Source organism: Fringilla coelebs (assembly GCF_963513975.1).
Source record: "Fringilla coelebs genome assembly, chromosome: 9".
NCBI lineage: Eukaryota > Metazoa > Chordata > Aves > Passeriformes > Fringillidae > Fringilla > Fringilla coelebs.
Window position 1 is genome coordinate 28,457,932 of NC_140067.1, and position 20,426 is coordinate 28,478,357.

The 20,426-nt window shown below is 43.0% G+C and overlaps 1 protein-coding gene across 14 annotated transcripts in view; it reads right to left on the reverse strand.

Moving 5' to 3' along the window:
- PRRC2C (proline rich coiled-coil 2C) overlaps window positions 1–19,278 on the reverse strand; it is a 69,868-nt gene extending 50,590 nt beyond the window's left edge. For all 14 annotated transcript variants that reach the window (XM_084211623.1, XM_084211627.1, XM_084211621.1 and 11 more), the window contains exons 1-3: window positions 19,153–19,278; window positions 3,298–3,465; window positions 1,986–2,163 (exon numbers count right to left, since the gene is read on the reverse strand). In XM_084211623.1, the coding sequence (XP_084067749.1) occupies window positions 1,986–2,163; window positions 3,298–3,412 (293 nt within the window). In that variant the 5' untranslated portion in view covers window positions 3,413–3,465; window positions 19,153–19,278. The remainder of the gene's footprint in view (window positions 1–1,985; window positions 2,164–3,297; window positions 3,466–19,152) is intronic.
- Window positions 19,279–20,426: the final 1,148 nt, after the last annotated feature.

A 20,426-nucleotide genomic window follows, 5' to 3' on the forward strand; every position in this document is an offset into this window, starting at 1 on the left:
ACTGGAGCAACACCCACAGAATGAGTGGCAACTCAAGAAAGCAGTAAAGTAATTAATTTTCATAATTACAGGGAATAACATTCATGTGAACTCCAATGCAATGATACAAGAGAAAATGCAATAAACTAAAGCAAGCAGTTATCAAGATGTAACCTTTATCTGCAACACTTCTGAGAGGAACAATAAAACACTTCCCATGTAAACTGCTGCAGCATTTCAAGCACGTTGAAACATCACAAACACAGCAGTACTCAAACAAATGATCTTAAAATCTGAGCAAACACATCAGATGCTCCAAATTTAGGAGAATTTCCTTATGGCCTGGCCATACACACCTGCTCCTGGGAACAAATCTCTCCCTCACTGGTTTTATCTGGATTCTGAGGCCTTTATCAGAGTAATACATACGAAAATACAACTTCCAGTTGCAGATAAGGGACAGTTACTCATTTGTTTGTAAACAGAACAACTACTGGTATCTCCTAACATGGCCATGCAAAGGCCTGCTTTAGTCAAACAATGTACCAGCTCAACACAGATTTAACAGGGCAAAGTGTAAGTGACCTTGAAGTTCATGGAGATGTTGTTAAAATACCAAACAAAACCCAGGGCACAAAATCGTGACTCTGCAGTTTCAAAAGTCTAAAATAAAAAGCTAAACACAACACTGTATTCCTGAAGTCTATCAGCTCTTTAGAGAGATGCCAAAAATTGGTATTTAAATGTAGGAACATATACAAAGAAAAAGAGAGGGAGAGAAAGATGAGGAAGGAAACCTTTAAACCTCATCTTTTGCTTTCACAAGCACTAGGAACACACAACCACTGTCCCTAAATTCCAGTGTTTTCCAGAGCAATTTGAATGAAAAGAATTAACACTTAAACCTTGCTTCTACTTATGCAGTGAGAATCACATCCTATTTTAACCTCACATGGCAAAAACCCAACTGCTTTTAAATACTTTCCAATTAGAAACTGAAGTTTCAGTTTCTATTTAATTTCTTCCTGTGCAGGACCAGGAGTTGGACTCGATGACCCTGATGGGTCTCTCCCAACTCAGAATATTCTATGATTCTCTGATCCTTTCATCCTGTTTTCTTTAGCTGTACAAGTGCGAAACAAATCTAGCACGTGAAACTGCACTGAGCATGGGAAATTTGTATCTTACAAGGTATACAACAGTGCATCAACATTGCCACAACTTCTGTCTCGTTTATATCACATATTGGAGGAATCTGGAACAATAGTGGAAAGCTTCAGATAAAAAAAAAATTTTAAGCATTTAGAATTTATGGCATTCTAAAAAAAAATAATTAAAGTGCAAATATAGGAAAATAAAGCAGAGACTTAAACATATGCAAACCAAGAATTTTAGAGTTTCCTCTGCCATACATCAGCACAAGCACAATTAAGGTGATTTTTGCATACTCATGAACTTGCAAGCTATTCTCTAATTTTCCTGATGTGTTCCTTGGGGTTTCAAGAGACTTTTACTTGAGGTGATGACACTGATCATAGAAAAACATGCTGTATTTCCTGTCAGGAGACATCAAAACTTACATGTCCAAGGAAATATTCTTCCCCTCATATGGAATTTATAAGCAGACCATTTTTAACTTAAATGTGAAAATGTGAGGAGGTTTTTCCTAGTGCAAAGTTTTTCTTTTAACTGTCCCTCTACTAGCAAGATTCTGCCTCACAGAAATTAATAGTGGTGGCTATTTCCTCTCTGATAGCTACACTGAGAACACTCCAGTGTAGCAAATTTCTTCCCAGGTCCTGCCAATCCCAAGTTTTGGGCAAACCTGAGAGAAACCAAGCCAGTGTTCATTTTTTTTTTTTTTTAATTCCACAGAAATCCTATAAAAGCTTAAAGGAGAAAGGTTTCTATATTTGACAGCAGAATGCTGAACATTAAGCAGCAAGAAATGGAGTATCTAGAATTGTCACTTCTAATTCTCAGTGCAAAAAAAGGTGAAAACTCACTTCTCTTCTTCGTGCTGTTCTTGTTTTGAAGCCCATCCTGTGCCATCCTTAGGCACAATGTTCACATTGGGGTCGTTGCCTTTGTTCTCTGCTTTGAGGCTGGGCAGATTAGCTGGGGGAGGCATCCTCCTGGAAATAGCAACTTTTCCAAGACTCTGCAATCCATGGCGTGCAGCAACTGTGTGCCAGAACAGAAAGTGCAAGTTAACAACTCTGTTTAGACAGAACTACATAAAAATGTTTTGTAAGAAAGTCAGAAAAATTTAAGAGTGTTAAGAATTAAAAATTTAAAATGCTTCAGAATTTAATATTTAAAAAAGGGAATTGAAAACACTTGGTTTAGGAAGACCTGAGTACTTTTTGAGCAGTGAGTCATTATGGTTAGCCAATTCCAGAAATTAAAAAGGATATATGGCCCCACCTTTATACACAACATTCAGTGACAGAAAGCTAAGGAAGCCATTTGCAACATGATGTTAATGTCAAGCATTATTCTCCTGCTCTCCTGGGGCTTACTGTACATTGATGAGTCCAGGAATACCCCTATGGGTCTGGCCCATTTCTTTATTGCTGCAAATTTCAGCTGGCAGATGCTGCCTTTGCAAAAACATTCCTACAAATTGTATTTACTCCAGACCACAAGTACAAAGCTAATGCACCCCACAGGACATTCAACCTACCAAGTACCCAGGTCAGGGAACAAGCACAAGTTACTGCCCTGGGTAAGCTCTATCACAACTAACGGCTCTGCTTCAACCTTTAAAAACAATATTGTGGCAACCTTCAACAAGCTTGGGCACACTTTTTCTCTTTTACAAACAATTTAGGCAACTTTGTCCAGTTCACAACCTTCAGAACATAATTCCCCCCTGGTTCTCCATTCAATGACTCATGAAAAAGTAGGCTCACAGTCACCTTATTCAAGATATCAGTCTAAGTTTTATCCTGTGTTTGTCAAAAAATCGAAGTGCCTGAGCTGTAAGTGAGCATTGCCTTTTCCTGAATTAAACACCTCCAGCATGGCAAATGTTAATGCAGTGAAATGCACAGCTGAGGAGTGGCACATCTTTATTTACCCACATTCTACTTCCTACTAGAGTGCAAATGCTGCCTCTCTCAACTGACACTCCTGTTTACAGCTAAGCAGAACCTCTAATGAAAGCTGCCTTCCATAATCCTTCCACTTCACTGCTGCACCAAGCAGTTATGAAAAACCATGCTGTGGTTAAGTGCTCATATACCCTGCACTCTTAATTAGCACTGCAGTAATGATGAAACTGAAAGAATGCAACTCTAAAGAGAGCTTACTCACCTGTGGTTTTCTGAGTTTCCAGTGACTTTCCCTTGTAAGTATTAAACAGACTGAGTGTTGCATACTTTGTTTTTCCATCCTTTGCTTTTGTACTCTGGCCTGACTTTTCCGACATTTCGCTGGAAACTCATCGAGTCTGGTACCTTCCGTTCGCTCCTCAAAATCTGCCTGGGAAGAAAAACCCCAGAAAAGTAAAGCAACCTGAAGAGGAGCCAAGACTGAAGTCAGAGTTCACAGGGCAGAAGTGGACAGCATATTTAACACCATTAGCACTGTTTCATTTAAGCATTCTGCAGGATGCCAAGGAATGCATTAACTCCAGAAACCTTATCCTTATGTAACATCGGGAATTTTTAAGTATTTCTATCTCTTCAATATGAATGTCACAAAATCAGGAGAGTCAGCCTTTAATTAACATCAAACACTGTTAAAATGGTAAATATCATCCATGATTTCACCAGAAAATGAATAAAAACCCAATCCCAAACTCCATAAACACACAGAATTTCCACCAGCAGCTCCTTCCCTACTGGGGAAGCTCAATGACCTCACCCACTCCCAAAGCCAAGTACTGAGACAATTAACAGTTACTGCAGTACAGTATTTCTGGAATTTGCTTCTTTTTTCTCCAATTAAACCCATCATGAACACAGCAGCCAGAGACACTAAATACACAGAGTAAGAATTTTTTGTTTGTCAAAACCAGAACACAGTCTGCTTAGAGGAGGAGAGTGAGAATTCCTTAAAGCAAGAGTTACACTATTCTTACTGCAGCAGTAAATTACAGGGCTCTTGGAGCAGGTCATTCCTCTCCTCCCTCCTTCCCCCAGAATAACAGGCCTTGAGAGAAAGAACCTAGTAATTAACTGTGATACTTCTCTAGAAGTTCTTGGAAGGAACTTGCAGAGCTGCTGCTCATCACCAGGCAAGAACACCAGTGAGCATTCATTGAAACAGAACATTATTATACATGTTGATTTCTCTTCAGTCAAAAATCCTGCCACTCTATTTACAACAAGAATAATTTTTAATCTATTTCTATATGAATTCCAGAAGAGCTATATATGCTCAAAGACTCGTGTTTCAGTCTAAAAGCAGCCAGCAAGAAGCAAGACATCCTGCTCAAACCCTTCAGTGATCAAACTCCCATGTCAAACCCAGAGCTGCAGATCTTCAAAGGGAACGTGACTCCCATGCAAGGTGCTCCTGGATTAAGAGTCTGCAAGGGCAAGCAATCTAAAGAACAAAGCACCTACTTGGTCATGACAGACATTGAGCAATGTCAAAAGACCATGGAAATTTAATTTATACAGGTATGATAACATTCCCATCCTCCTCTGCCTTCTACACCAATTTACAAGCCGTGATTGAAAAGAAATTAAGATGGCAAATAACCTTGGGATGGCTCAGCTTCAGCACAGCTTGGGCCACAAGCTATTCCATTACAATCCACACAGATTGCTGCAAGGGGACAATCTCCAGCCCTGTATGGGGCCAAGAAAATATTCTCCCCTCAGAAAAAGACAGCAACTCCCAGATTCTTCTTCCAGATTAGTCAGCACTTGGCTCTTTTAACAGCAACTGTTACACCAACAGTTATTCTATGCGTCATCCAAAAATATGAAATGCAGGACGGGAGCAGGGTGAACCCAGCCCACCGAGTGAAACAGGGCTGGGAAACAGAACTCTGGATAAGCTGTTTGCACTTGAAAGAACGTGTGAGCACAGTGACTGTCCTTAAAGGCTCACCTGAAAGCTGGTTTGCCACCCTGTGCTCCTGGCAGGTACTGCCCAGTGCTTTCTGTGGTGCTCCAGGATGGCTGTAGTGGAGTCTTATAAATAGGAGGGTGGGAACAGAGAGGAACAGAAGAGTGGAAGGGACAGAGTCTGCCAGGCTCTTTCACAGAACTCCTTCTGGTAAACTGAATCTCCTTCCAGAAGAAAAGGCCAATGCAGAGCCTCATGTCTGATGCAGACCCAGCCTGATAAACGAGTCTGCCTGGATTCATGTCTCCAGACAGGCTGAAAGCAGTAGTCTGGCCATGAATAACACAGATGGGCAAAGCTTGACATGTTGGATTGCAAGTAAGTACTGGGGCAGCCTGAAGAGTGAAATGTTGCTTGATAACTCCAAAGATAAGCTTGTCTAATTTCATGTTTCAGACCAGGTGGTTTTTTTCCTGTAAAGATATTTGAGTATTGAGCTTTGGCTTCCAGTGGAACCTTGCAGCCTCAGGGTAGTTTCTTTGGGTAGATGAGGGACAGCCTAGCAGCCAAATCTGTGGCTGCTATCTAGATCACGTATTTATGATAAAGAGTCCATCACAATCATCCTGGAGCATCACAGAATGTCCTGGGCAGTAATTGCCAGGAGCACAGGGTGGCAAACCAGCTTTCAGGTGAGCCTTAACTGTATCAAGTCATACACTACAATCACTGTGCTCACACGTTCTTTCAAGAGCAAACAGCTCATCCAGAGTTTTAATCTTGGCCCAAGACTCATCCCAGCCAAGGTTTTTGTAAACAAGAAGTAGCTTCACAATAGTAAATAATCTAGAAACTGGCAAACAAAACATATTAGAAAAAGACAACTTGGGTAATTTTTTACCCCCAAAATTGTAAACAGCAGCAAAGCCCTAACAGATACTGACAAAGCAAGCAGAAAGCAGTTTGAGGGTGGTTTAAGATAATCTTCTGTCATATTCTTCCAAAGCCTGCACCTCTTAGTCATAATAACACTCTTTTTTACAGAGCAATACAGATTTCCTACTTGGGCAGACCTTCACTGTAACAACTGCTCTTCCTAGAATGTTTGACAGCTTCAAGAACAGGACAGTGAACACATTCCCTGAATACCCCTTTTTATGTTTAATTTTAAAAAATTAGTCTGCTCATTATAACTGAGCTCTACGCCTTTTATATTATTAAAATTCATGCTGTTTGACAAGTTTTTCCCAACTTATACTACATAGAAAAATAAACTAGTTTACAATGATTAAACTGCACCTTCCTCAGTAATTTGACTTGCACAAAATAAGTAATTTCAATTAGGCAGGTCAATATATTCAATAATATACAATATGCATATTTAAGTACATTTAGACCTGATACTCGTTGCCAAAGAAGATATTCTTACAAAATTAAGACTTTAGACCAGGTACTGAAGGCAGGGATGACAAACCCTCCCTCTGAAGAGCCCATGAACAAACATCCTGCCGAGTCACACATTAAACAAGCACTCAGTGCCATCTGACATCAGCTATGAAGAGACAAATGCATGACTGAGCCATGTGAAACTATCCAGCTCCAAGACTTTTCATCCAAACTTCAGTTGTGTGAAGCAGAATGTGCCACATTCCTATACCCAAGCACTGGAATCACTCCCTCTGCATACATAGGACACACCAAGCACTCTCCTCCCCAGGTGATTCCCAATTTCCCCAACATTTCCATGTTTGGTTATTACTAGTCAAATTCTCACTAGGTTTAACCTGTGTGCTGTACCAGAGGCAGCTGTGAGAACACACACAAGATGTGAGGAGCACTTTCCAAGCTAAGGAAGCACAGAGACAGCCACCAGAAGGACAGGAACAGTATAAACCATAATGGCACTTGGCAGGGCTCACTGCACCATTAAGAAATTTAAGCAAGTCAGCTGTTCATTGGGAATGATTACAGTTACTATTATGCACAGCTACAGAGAGCACAGTGCTCCCAAAATTCTGGAGCAGACCTGCTCTGCAATGTTATTAAATAAGTTAACTGAACTTCACTGTAGCTTGAAGATTTTAGGGTAAAAATTATTACCTTAATTTCTGTATCAGACCATTTTTTCAGACTCCTGGTTGACTGTTTTAAATCCTGCAAGGAGCTCAGAAGCTTGTGTATAGTAACCAGCACACAAAGGAGCTGCCACAAATTCTAAATATCCTGGTCTCTGTTAAGGAACATTTACTTGTGCTCTCTTAGACATTTAGAGCTGGTACAAGAACAAACTGAATACAGTGGATTCCAGACTACAAAAACATGTTTTTAACAGTAAAACCCCAGCAAACAAACCCCCACACATATTCCACTAAATTCCTAGCTCTCCTGATGATTTTAGAATTCACCTCTATGACTTGTTTAGAATTTAATGATACAATCTGTTACTCCTGCAAACTTTGGATAGTGTTCCATTAGGAACAATTGCAGCCTTGAAAAGGTGTCACCTCTGCTTCAGAAAAAAGTTTTACTTAAGATAAAAATATTACATATTTTGAGGTGACTTCTGAGGACTGAGCAGCAAGAAGTATAAAACATTTAACAACCTGACTCCTAAATTCTTGTCAGACCAGATGACAAACCATATTTCATACACTTCATTTTTAAACCCCTACCTAAACAAAAAAGGTCTGATTTTTAGTCCAACATGTCAAGAGACTTCTTCAGCAGTATTCCAGTTAGATTTAATACAGTCCTTCCATCTTAACCCTCCACTCCACACCTCTTCAGCCTACAAGCTCAACCAGAACAGGTAACCTGGACAGGAGCTTCCCAGGATTGAAGTGTTAAAGCATTAAAAATACTGGAAAAATTCTCACAATTCCTATTCAACACATCAAGGATCTCTAGGCCCTGTCACCTCTACTCCAGGGGCTGAGTTTTGGCCACAATTGGAGAAAGATGCACTGGAATCACTTAAGGCAAAGAGCATCACTGAAGACTCAAACCAGCTGAAGATGTGAACTCTCAGTGCCTCAAATGCCCATCTGTGAAGTGGGAAACGTCACAAAAAAACACTACATGAAAGTTTATTCATAACTGGGACACATTAGCACCTCTCTCAAAACAGAAACCAATCCAGAAAGAATTTCCATACACTATTTTAAGCCCACTAAAAGTAGTGAAAGGGTAAAAACCATCATATACAAATCTGTTATTTGTATCCAGCCATAACTTCACTTTTCTAAGAATAGCTTTGTTTCTGGGACACTGAACAATGTGGTTCTGGTAAATCCTGGAACCAAATACAACTAAAATATATATATATATATATATATATATAAATATAAAAAAATTAAACTTTTAAACCACATATTCCATTCATTTTAGAGGCAGACGTTCCCAAATCAGTGTTAGTAATTAAAAAAAAAAAACCTCATAGCACACAAAAATGTGGCATTAAAAATTTCAGACAAAGTTTTCATTTCAACTGTAAGTCTGGCATATTTAGAGTCTAGAACTGAAGAAACTCCCCACTACTGTAAAATCTAAGCATAATCTTCAACCATATATGAATTTTTGAAAAGCAACTGTGTGATCTTCAGAAAAGAGACCAATTTCAATCTATTACAGAAACAGAATGCTAATTTAAAACAAAGAAACAGAGGATACTGGAGTCAAAGTACTTGGAACCCAAGAAAGCCTTTTTTGTGCTTTTTGTAACCCAGCCTCAAGGAATCCTGTTATTTTAAAAGGACACTCCAAAACACTGTGCAATTACTGAGTCCATGGGGTTTGGATGTGGCTTTGTAGAGGGAAGGTTGCACACACACAAAAAATGGAATTACAATTAAACATTCCTTTGACATGGAGATTTACCAACAATCTCTTCTTGATGGCCTTTTATTTTCACCTCTAGAACCAACATTTTTAGCCCGATTTTTAGTTACAAAAACATAACAACAAAACAAATACACCAAAGTTTTGACCATTTATCCCACTATTAAGAAATCTTAAGAACTGCAGCACTGTCAGCTTAATATGACAGAAAAACAAGCTTGGAGAACCTCTGCTAACACTCGTGTAGCAAAGTCTCTGTCAAATCTAAGCATCTAATAAAGTCTCTCAAATCAGGATTTCCTTTTCCTCCAAGAGCCACTTGCAGCAAGGTTCATTATCAAACAGATTGCTGCTAAGCAGGCTGAAAACTGCAGGAAAAATTTGGGGACTCCAAGCTTTTTCTTCATGTACCTCCATCAAGGCTCTACTACCTACAAGAGGAGAAACCCCTCAAATCTTTGAAGAGTTCTTGGGTAGATCTCATCCAGTTCATTCTTGAACAAGACCTACATAAGTTTTATTTCCTTAGAAAGTCTCACTCTTCCATCTCTAGATTTTGGGCTCACTGGTTTCCAGCACAGCTTGAAAGAGGGTACAAAGCACTGCTGCATGGACTTTATAAAATCCATGGAGATTGGCAGCCAAGGACAAGAAAACCCTTAAATCACCAGCTCCTCTGTACCCATCACCTTCTTGGGAGAGCTGGAGGATGGGCACAATCTACAGAGGAGTTAAGAGCCACCAAATGGAAAAAAAATCAAAATTAGTTTGGCTCTTCAGAAACCAAGTCACTCCATCCTGAGACAAAGCTTGAGCAAAGCAGGCTTTGCTCGTTCAATCATTCCTCAAATAGCTCCTCTTTAAAGCCTAAGAAAGTCTTTCCAAAACAGTACCAAAGCTGAGTGTGCCAGGTGGAAAACACACCATGACACAAGACAGCCATTTTAGGGCATTATCTCCACAGATGCATCTATAAAAATGGAGTTTGTGGATGCCAGAAATGGGCATCCACAAATATGTCAGCATCAATTCTAACAGACATGCAACAACAGCCTAAATAGAGCTACTAAGCTAAGCAAGGAAAAACAACCCAAATTAGCCACCCACAAAAAAAACTCTACTCAGAAGCTACTTCAAAGCATATGTTACTTTGAACCAGCAATCTACAGAGCAAGCAAATCTGCTGCCTTAGGAAGGCTGCAAGGCAGCTTGTTGAACCCATTTTTTTGGGAGAAATACTGATCATCTAAACCCTGGCTTTCCAACAGGAAAACCAGCAACAAACCACAACAGCTCAGGGAATTTTTGTTGGGAGCATTTTCAGGCTAACATGCCACTAACCAAACTTTTAGGCTGCATGCTGCAGAAAAAAAAAAGGATTTGTCAGTTCTGTCCTTTTTTTTTCTCTTGAGAACAAAAGAAAAAATAATAAAAAACCCTACAGATCCAAGTACAGCAAACCTCAAATTTGTCTCTATCCATTGATTTAAATATCTATTTGACTGTATGTGCATGAATACTTCAATGCAACCATAGTCCTGTGGAACAGCCCTGACAAAAGAAGCTTGATCAGCAGGCTCAATCAGAATCAGCATGACTTAAATGTGTCCACATAACAAGGGATTAAAAAGCCACAGACAGGTTAAACTCACACTGGCAATAAAACTGTCAAAAATGCACTCAATACTTTCATGTGGCACACAGCTGCTTTCTTTCAGCTAAGATCATTTCTGGTATTTCTAGTCCTTTGGAAATCTTCTCCTTTTTAGGTGACCTCAGGTAACTGAGAGATTCTGGTCCCATCCCCTCCCCTCACAGGCAGAAATGATGCCAGTGCAGCTATTTAAGAACTCTGTGTGGAAATAAAGCAGTTTTCATTTCAATAAATTCTAGTGGAATTTTTTTGCATGTTTATATTCAGAGCATCAAATAAAACTGTTCAGGATCCTCACAAATATTATCTAAATATTACCTACAACAATGCAGTTACCCAGGAATTCAATGATTTCAATGTTTGTCTCCTTCTTCTATGTTTTACACCAACAGCCCAATTCTGGTCTTCAGCTTTCTACTGAATAAGGGAAGCCAGGTTGTTCATCATGACACCCCTTATATTGACTTCTGCCTTTTACAAGGAGCTAAGAAAATAATTTAGAGATGCATTCAAGCAGAAATACAGCTATTCTTAAAACAAAATGTGAAATTAGGAAGTTTCTCCCTAAAAATTTCATTCAGTTCTCAACTACTGCATGTGCAGAAGATACAATATCCCTGTCTGCTGTAGCTTTATAATTAAATAGTGTTGTTTCCATTGTAATGATAACTTTACAATTAAAATAGAAACTGATTTCAAAAAATATTGATTTTCAAAGTGGAGTATCAAACAAGGTCAAATTAAGAAACTCCCTTCAGTGAATTTTGTGTCTGGTAATTCTTTGCATTTCCAGAGGTTAGATAATGAAAAATGGTAGAAGTACCACCAGAGAGTTTTAACTAAAGCTCTTCTGCTATTCTGGATTGAAAGCCCAACATCTGCCACCTCAAGCAGCAGCACTTTTAAGCAAGTAAGATCCTACAGAAATCCTACTCTAGTGGTCCACTACCTTGAAGAAGTGAAATACATGACGTCCAATCTCAGCCTTAAGGTTCAAATCCTTAGCCAAAAAAAACCCATTGATGACTGGTTTAAAAGATCTAGATAGAAGTGATTTTATTTTGGTTTCTGAGTTCGTGAAAATTTACTTTGGTCATTTTTTCAAACTTCTTTGAAACATGAGGAATAGTTCTTTAGGCAAACAGACTGATGGAATTTGCATACAATCAAATACTGAAGAGAAGGGACTTAAAGGTTGAAGTTGTGAACCTGATTGCACAGGCACCACACAGTCATGAGCATCAGAAACCCTGGATGTGCCAAATGCACCCTGGGCTCAGCATTCCCCTCTACTGGAATGGTCCAGACTGATCCTGGCAGAGGCACACCAGCCTCAACACTGCAGCACATCTTATTCTGTCTGTGCAGTCACACGTTTGCAAGGCTGCACTTGTCCCAGAGAGCTTCCCACTTGTCCAGTTCTTTTCAGAGCAATTCCCAGTTTGGGTTGAGGCACAGCAAGGCAGCAATGCAAAACAAACCTTACTGCTCACTGACACATGAATAAAAAGCTGCCAGAGGCCAAAAAGCCTCCTACCTGTAGGATGAGAACAGCACAGTGGAATATGGTGACCAGGTAAAAACAGCACAGCCTTCACTGGGACTGCAGGTGTCCAGCTCATTTTCCCATTCCTTCTACACGAACCAGACCACTGGAGAGAAACTCAATACCACAACCACAGCTCGAGTGCAAATGAGGAGTTACCCACCAATACCTGTCCTAGAAGCATTCCTTCCATGTCAGCCCTTTTCAATTATCCCCGTTGCTCTGCCAGAAAGGATTTTTCAAGACATTCCAGTAACGAGACTGCCAGTGAGTGTCCCACCTAGGTCAGAACCAAACTGGACAAAGGCAATGCACCAACCCAACACAGCTACTCTGGCCATGTGCTGACAATCCTCAGACATAAATTAAAATATTTCGATGTTTCACTAGATTACCAAACATGATGCAACCAAAAATTCTTTTCTGAAAACCTAACATCCCAGATTTCTCTGCAGGTCACTTTCAGAACAGGCTATTTCATTTCTTCTTAGCCTGACAATGTCTTTACAAGTATTTCCCGATTTCTTTGACACCAAGCATTAAACAAATTTTTTGCAAGACAGATTTTTGATTTTCCAGTTTCATGCAGCTGGTTAAGAAACTTTCATAAATTGTTAATTTTTAATTGAGGCAGGAGTTTTGAAGTTCTGGAAGAAAGCCAGAGCCAGAAAAAAACCCCCAAACAGTTTCTACAGAATTAAAGAGAGCATCATAATGATAAGCATTCTCATTAGTTCTGGGAACAGAACAATGCAAGTACTTTTGCCCAATTAGCTTTTCAACTTGCAGATGCCAAATGAGACTTATTTTTAAGATTTGCAAAACCATTTATTAAAGAAATTTCCATTATTTGGAAGAATGAGAAAACTTCAAAGCTCACAAAACTGAATCGCTGCCTATTTGAGCACAAGATAAGGGAATAAATTAAGGCAAATTCTTGCAGAAAGAAGCTGTGTACCTGCTATCAAAGTGCAGGATTTAAACAGCAGCCTGGGAGGCAGCATTTTCTCTGAATACAGAAGACTACCATGACCTGTCTTACCTGTCAGAAAGATTTGTAACTGAAAAAATTACAACTATTCACCAAGCTTCTTCATAGCTAATTTAGATCAGTTTATCCAGACCACAGCAGCTCTCTGTAAAGGCATCTGTTAATGGTTAGGATCACAAACAATCCCATAAAAAATTACAAACACACTCAGCAGACTCACAAGCACCACTCTGTTTCTTGCTCAACTGAACCACACCACCCAGCAGAAGCCTGAAAAGGCAAAAATATCAGCAAACCCCTTCTCCCCACACACGGAGTGACATGGGGAGCATCCTCCTCGGTGGCACCCTGAGGAGTGGCTCTGTGTCAGGCTGAAAAAAGGGGGACAAAAGACAAATCCACAGTGGGGCTACAGCAGCAGCCTCACAACTCTCCTCTGTGATGAGCTGGGTCTGCTCCTCTGCAGGTGCTGCCTGGGGGAAGTTACCAGGAACAACAGCTGAGATGAGCAAGATTCCACTCCTGAAGCTGGTCCCAAACACTTCCTTCTAGGAAGCTGATGAAAGAAAATCAATAAATACCTGAAAAAAAGACCAGATTCCCAACAGATGAGCAGAAGCTGCAGCCATTTACAGCCAATGCCCATCTTCTCACTGTTTCATCTTTCCCTTTCCCTTTAAATACTTACTGCAAAAGCATCTTTATTACCAACCCTCACTGAGCTGGTGGCACATTTTCTACCCTTCCCACCCACCCCATGTAGACTAGGGAAGGAGAAAAGAGCAGGACAGATTAGGAGAAAAAACTTAAACCACTCCTTTGCTGGGAGTAACTGAAGGAATCTCTTTCAAAACTTCCACTGCCTGCTCCTTTATCACCATTTCCAAGCTCCAGTGAAATAATTAGTTTTTTCACAGTGGAAGTGAGACCTTTTTCCAGCGTTCTTCCCAGGAAAAACAACATTGAGCAGATTTCTCATCATGCTTTTTTGTATCTTTAAAGTATCCCTGACCTCAACTGCAAATAAGTAAAATTTTTTATACTTAACTTGTTTTTCCAAAGCCTCCATTCATAAGTTAATCCTTAAATAAGAAATAATTACATCTAAGGGGTTTTATTTTGGAAATTTGTTATTAGTTGCTTGGAAATAATGTTCAAGCAAGCTCCTCTGTTCATGAGCTCCTACAGAATATTCTGACAGTGCACAGAACCACTCTAGGGCTACATCCTCAAGGATTTCCCCTCTTCTTTAGAACACAGGTGCCAAAATTATTCCCCTCTTTGCCAGCTTTTATCCCCCCAGTTCTTTTGTGTTCATCTTCAAGGTATTTTTGTTGTTGAAAGGTCCAACCTGAAAATGAAAGCACTCAAGAGCAGGAACCTACAGAAAAAACCAGTTTTGAACTCTTGTACAACCTTGCCATTATATAAAAAAGTTTAAAACAGTTACTCTAATTACTTATGTAATGACTTAAGCTACTTGTCACCACATTCAAAACTTCCCACCTTGCCCAAATTCTTTGCTGCCCATTACTCCTATCATATTCCTAACCTTACTCATGTACATCAAAAATAAACATAATTTCTTCTCTGTATTAAAGAGAAGTTACAGCATATTTTGAAGGTTTTTAAGCTACTCCCACTATGATAGTGAGAGCCAGGGTTGCCAAATGCTCCAGCTTGTAACACACTGTCAGCACCAGTAAAAAAATCTCACTGCAATGCAAATAAAGGTGGTAGAATTTTGTTCCTCAGCCTGGTCCAGCTTGGAGAGAGCTCACAGCCACTCACAGCCTCTTCTACCTGCTGCCCATTATCCTCTGGATCTCTGGTTACATGCTTTTCCCTGTGACTCACTGATTTCTTGGAACAGACACATCCCCTTGTTCACTGAGGAATGCTCAGCATGGAAGAGATGCAGCTGCCAACACCACACTGACAACAGCTCTGGACAACACCAGTTAATTACAGTAAGGGTCGACTTCAGACCTCTGCTTCAGACTGGGTTTGACCACAAAAAAAAGGGAAAAAATAAGATGGGAAGCTAAATTTGAAAAGCCTTATCAGCACAGGCAGCTTTATGCATCTGTCTCTCAGCACTACAGAATCCATTTTCCATGGAAGTTAACTTGCATCTGCCAAATGGCTGCAGAGGAGCTTTAACATCTTCACTTGCTCTTGCTTCTCTGTTTATTCTGCTCAGAAAAAAAAACCCAACCCACACGTCCCTTGACACTTTGCTTTCAAGATGCAGTAAATAATTCAGACTCAACACATTATCAAAAAACTTATCAAAGAACTTTTTGTTATCCAAAGCTCTGTGTGTCCCACTAAGCTCTGTCCATGCTGGTGGCTTCATCTGTGCCATGAAAAGCATCTCTTCACCAAGGTGACTCCAGCAATGCCAGGAGCCAAAGGCAAGCTTTTCTTGCTAAAATACATCTTTCTTACTTGCACTGTCAAGGAAAAATGTTCTTGTTCCTTTTCATTAGAGGAGTTCTGCTGTGCACCTATACAAAGCACAGACTGTCCTAAACATGACTAAAAACCAGGCCCTGTAAATCAGTATTTATTTTTTTTTATGAAAGCATCAATTCATTGATATTAAGACTGAGGTCCTTCAGTGGAATATCTGGTGAGTTTGAAACAGAAGTCCTAAAGCAGTATCAGGTCTCTGAGAGGAAACTATTGGGTTCTCAAACAAAAAGCAAATGTTGCTGCACTTCCACCTTAGCTGAAGGTTCAAATCACTTTAAGTACATCTTAAATCATTACTGCTGCAAACATTCATTAAAATTATAACTGTAGATTGAAATTGTAAGTACAAATTTACAAACAATAAAATCTAGCAGCAGTCACTTGCTTACAAAATATGAATTTTGAACCAAGGTGTAGTAGTTTATTTGATTTCATGAGGACAGCCTGAGAAGGGCTGCTTTTCTAAGCACAGAAAGTTTGGTTTGCTAACTTAAGCAAGCAGTGCAGAAAAAAGGGCAGCCTAGTCATTGCCAAACTACAGCCCAACTAGGTAAAATCCCAGCAAGGCTGCCACTCAGGAATCAGCTGTATATTGATTAAATTGGTATTTGAGACCCCTCTTCTCTCAGTCACCCAGGACTGGGTGATGCCACAGTTCTTCAGGCAGTACTTGTGCATTTGTTGCAGCTGAACATAAAGCGCAGCCATTCCTGTCTCTGAAGCTGGAGGACCCTGGAAATGCAGCCCACATTATTTCCAAATAAACATCAGTTAAAATTTATCACCATCATCCTTCAGATTAAAGACATGTAAGGCTGATTCTACACTCTAATTTCCCCGTTAATCAAGCCAGTGTCAGATAATTTAAACCATGAACAATGGGAATGTTAAACAGTTTCTCCCTTTAGTATGTGTTTGCAATCTGTAACAGACGAGCTCGTTAGCATTGACTTAGAATGTTATGTAATGGCTGAGGTATTTGTAATAAAAACAGTCTATTTCTGTTAGCCTGTTCTTCATTGACATAAAAGCTGTCTTCATCTGATTTTTATTAGGACTTCATCTTCCTCTGCTCTTGATGCATTTTTTAAGACTCCTGTGCACTCCATTTTCATTTCACCAAAACTCAGTGCTATTTTTTTCCCACGTCCTCACACAAATTTCAGCTTTTATTTTCACACTACTTTCACCCGTAAGCTTCCAGGGGGTTTTGTAAAACCCAAAAAACAATGAGAGCGTGAAGCTGAGCAAAGGAAAAATTTCCTACAGAAGATGAACTGGTTCTACCAGTAAAACACCACCAGCAGTGCTGTCATTACAAGCCCAGCATCCATCCTCAGCTAGTGGGAAGGTGCTGCATTTTTATGTGGTGGAGTTTTTCCCCCTCAAACCTTCCACTATTGCAGGAGCCTCGGAAGAGAAGTGCTTGGATCCCCAATCCACTACCCAAGGGTTTACTCCTCTACAAGAGCACACTATGCAAGGCTTGAACTCTTCTGCGAGATTTTCATCTCCTCATTTTATCCACACCACCCCTTATATGGTATTTATCCTACCCTCTCTCCACTCTCACATCCTTGCCATTCCTTAGCCTGGAAATCAGCCTGGAACAAAGCAATTCCCAGTCCTGTAGGACACCTGGCTGAAACGGGCCCCACAGAACAGAATCCTGTTCTGAATTCCATTCTTTTAATTGCCACCCAGCATTCATCCAGACAGCCCCAAACCCACAGGGAGCTCCCTCTGGAATTGCATCATCTGGAGCCTGTTTCACTTTCCCAGGGACACAGGACCTATGGAAGGTGCATCCCATAAATCTCTAGCACTGAACCAGGAGCCCAAGTTAAAACTGGAGACTGATATAACTGTTCTGCTCTACAAAAAACCAGGGCTCCCATTATGGAAAGTCTAAATGAGAGCAAAGATATTATAAATTGCTACTAAACTGCCAGGACACAGAATATTTATATTACCAAGACTCACAGAAGCAACTGTATATTGAGTTATACATTTTTCATGGCCTATTATCTACAAAAGCCAAGAACTTCATACAAGCACATCCACCCAGCAAGGCAGAGCTTGAAGTGGCAGACAGAGCCTCAATCCTGGTCTTCAGGCAGTGGCCTAAGAGAGATCCAAGCTCTCACTTCAGTTTAAAGAGTGACCTCTCAAGCCCACATCACCAACCCACCTTTACACTGAACATTCATCCAGTTCAAACAACTCCCAAAACTTTGAGATTCTTTATTCTCAACAAAATGGTTGCAGAGTTGCACCAAAAAACCCACAAAATTAATGCAGAAGCAAAATTCTCTAGACTATAGAATTCAAAAAAAAACCCTGAGAGCCACACAGAGCTCCTGGCAGTCAGTATTCAAGGTCAATCCTTTTGTTTCTCATACATGGACAAATGAGATCATGTCCTGTTTCCTGCCCCTTCAAAAGCAGTTTCTTGTCTGAGCAGAGCTCTTTAAGATGACACACCAGTAGGCCAGGGGCCTCACTGCACAAGAAATAAAACTATTAAAAATCACAGCCCCATTCCTTCTGTTGGAAATATTGCTATTTTCCAGTATGTACCTATTTACCCCCAATAATCAGGGCAACAAGGAGAAACGGTTCTTCCTTGAAGATACTGACTTCGAGACGTTCCACCAAAGAATATATTTACAGAACACCCACGTGAAACACAAAAAGGAAGAAAACCCACGATGCTCCATTCAGGGCCAGGCACCGTGCTCTCTGCATGTCCCCCTCCTCAGTGAGAGGGCCAAAACTGGAAATTCTCTTTCAGCCTGAAAATCTTCAATCCCTGCATCCCTGGATTATGCTCACTGCAGACCAACTGCCTGAATTTCAGCCGTGTCATCTCAGCACGCTCTCCCACCCTTTAGGCGCTATCCATGAGCGCACCCCGGCTCTGACCGCCCCAGCCCTACAAACCCTGGCCCGGGAGCACAAGCAATGCCTTCCTTCACTCAGTCCCGCACCGAACCACCCAAAATCCGCCTTTTACCGCGGGCGAAGAATCAAAGAAGCCCGGATGCGAATTTCAAGTTGGAAAAGCGAGGCGCTTTGCCTCCAGCCCCCCCAGGACAAGGCTGCCCTCCGCCCGCCTTCCTGCAGAGGAATCACAGCCGCGGAGTGAGCGCGAATGCACGCAGGGCTCGGCGCCTTCCTCCAAGAACCCCCAGAGAGAGAAAGGGAGGGACAGAAGAAGAGGGGAAGAGAGGCAGGAGCAGACCCAGCACCGTTAAAAAAGGAGAAAAGCGGGGGGCAAAAAAGAGGGCGGGAGAAGGAAGCAGCACCCCCGCAGGAGCGGTCCCGGCACAGCCGCCTCTCCCGCCGGCCCCGGGCGCGGCCCGGGCCGTGCCTGGCGGGGCGCGGCCGGCCCCGAGCGCCAATGCGGGGCGGCCCGGCGAACCCCGGCCCGGCCGCGCAGCGCCGCCGCCCGTCCCGCTCCGGCCGGCGGCGGTGCCGGCCCAGGGCGCCCCTCACCCGCCGGCCGCGGGCCCGCCCGGGCGGAAGCCGCCCCCGCCCGGGGCCATGCGGCGCAGGCCGCCCGCCCGCTCCTGCCGGCGCCGTGCCGCCACGCGAGCCCCGCGCTCCGCCGCGGTGAAGCGGAGGAGCCCCGCCGCTTACCGGACGCGCAGGGCGGCGCTCGGCTGCCCGCGGGTCCCGGTGCCGGCGGGGCCGCTGCCTCTCCCGGCGCCGCCGCTTCGGCCGCTCGCACACAGGGGCCAAGATGGCGGGCGGCCAAGCCGGGCGCCAACGACGTCTGACGTCACCGCGCACAGCGCGAGCCGCCGGCCCCGCCCCCGCGCCGTCGGTCACGTGACAGCGCCGTGCCGCAGTCGCGCGGGCTCCCGGGGACAAGTGCGCCCCCTGGCGGCGCGGGGCGGAGGGCGGGGCGCGCGGAGCCGGCCCCATCCTCGTCCCCGTCCTGGCCCGGTTCTATTCTGGCCCCATCCCCGTCCTGTCCCGGTCCTGGCCCGGTCCTGTCCCGGTCCCATCCCCATCCTGTCCCGGTCCCGTCCCGGTTCTATTCCGGCCCTATCCCCGTCCTGTCCCGGTCCTGGCCCGGTCCTGGCCCGGTCCCATCCCCATCCTGTCCCGGTCCCGTCCCGGTTCTATTCCGGCCCCATCCCCGTCCTGTCCCGGTCCTGGCCCGGTCCCGTCCCGGTCCCGTCCCGGTTCTATTCCGGCCCCATCCCCGTCCTGTCCCGGTCCTGTCCCGGTCCCATCCCCATCCTGTCCCGGTCCCGTCCCGGTCCTGTCCCGGCCCCATCCCCGTCCTGGCCCGGTCTCGTCCCGGTCCTGTCCCGGCCCCATCCCGGTCCTGTCCCGGTTCTATCCCGGCCCCATGCCCGTCCTGTCCCGGTCCTGTCCAGGTTCTATCCCGGTCCTATCCTGGCCCCGTCCTGGTCCTATCCCGTTTCTATCCCGGTTTTGTCTCGGCTCTATCCCGGTTCTATCCGGCCCCATCCCGGTTCTATCCTGGCTCCCATCCTGGCCCGTTCCCTGTCCCATCCCTCTTCCCATGCCGCTTACCATCGTGGCCCCATCCCAGTTCCCATCTCGGCCCTATCCCGGCCCTTTTCCGGACCTATCCCTGTCCTATCCCTGTTCCCATCCCCGCTCCTATCCCAGTCCTATCCCTGTTCCCATCCCAGCTCCTATCCCAGTCCTATCCCTGTTCCCATCCCAGCCCCATCCTGGCCCCATCCCAGGAATTCAGGTTTCCCTACAATCCTAAGGCTGCTGGGGCAATGTCAGAGATGCCTGCTGGCTTGGATTTGTCGCTCTATGTATAATGTATTATTGTATATCAATCTATGAACATATATAACATTTCTCATATACCTTACTTGTTGATATTGCTGTCTATACAATGAATAGATTGTACACATGCAAGG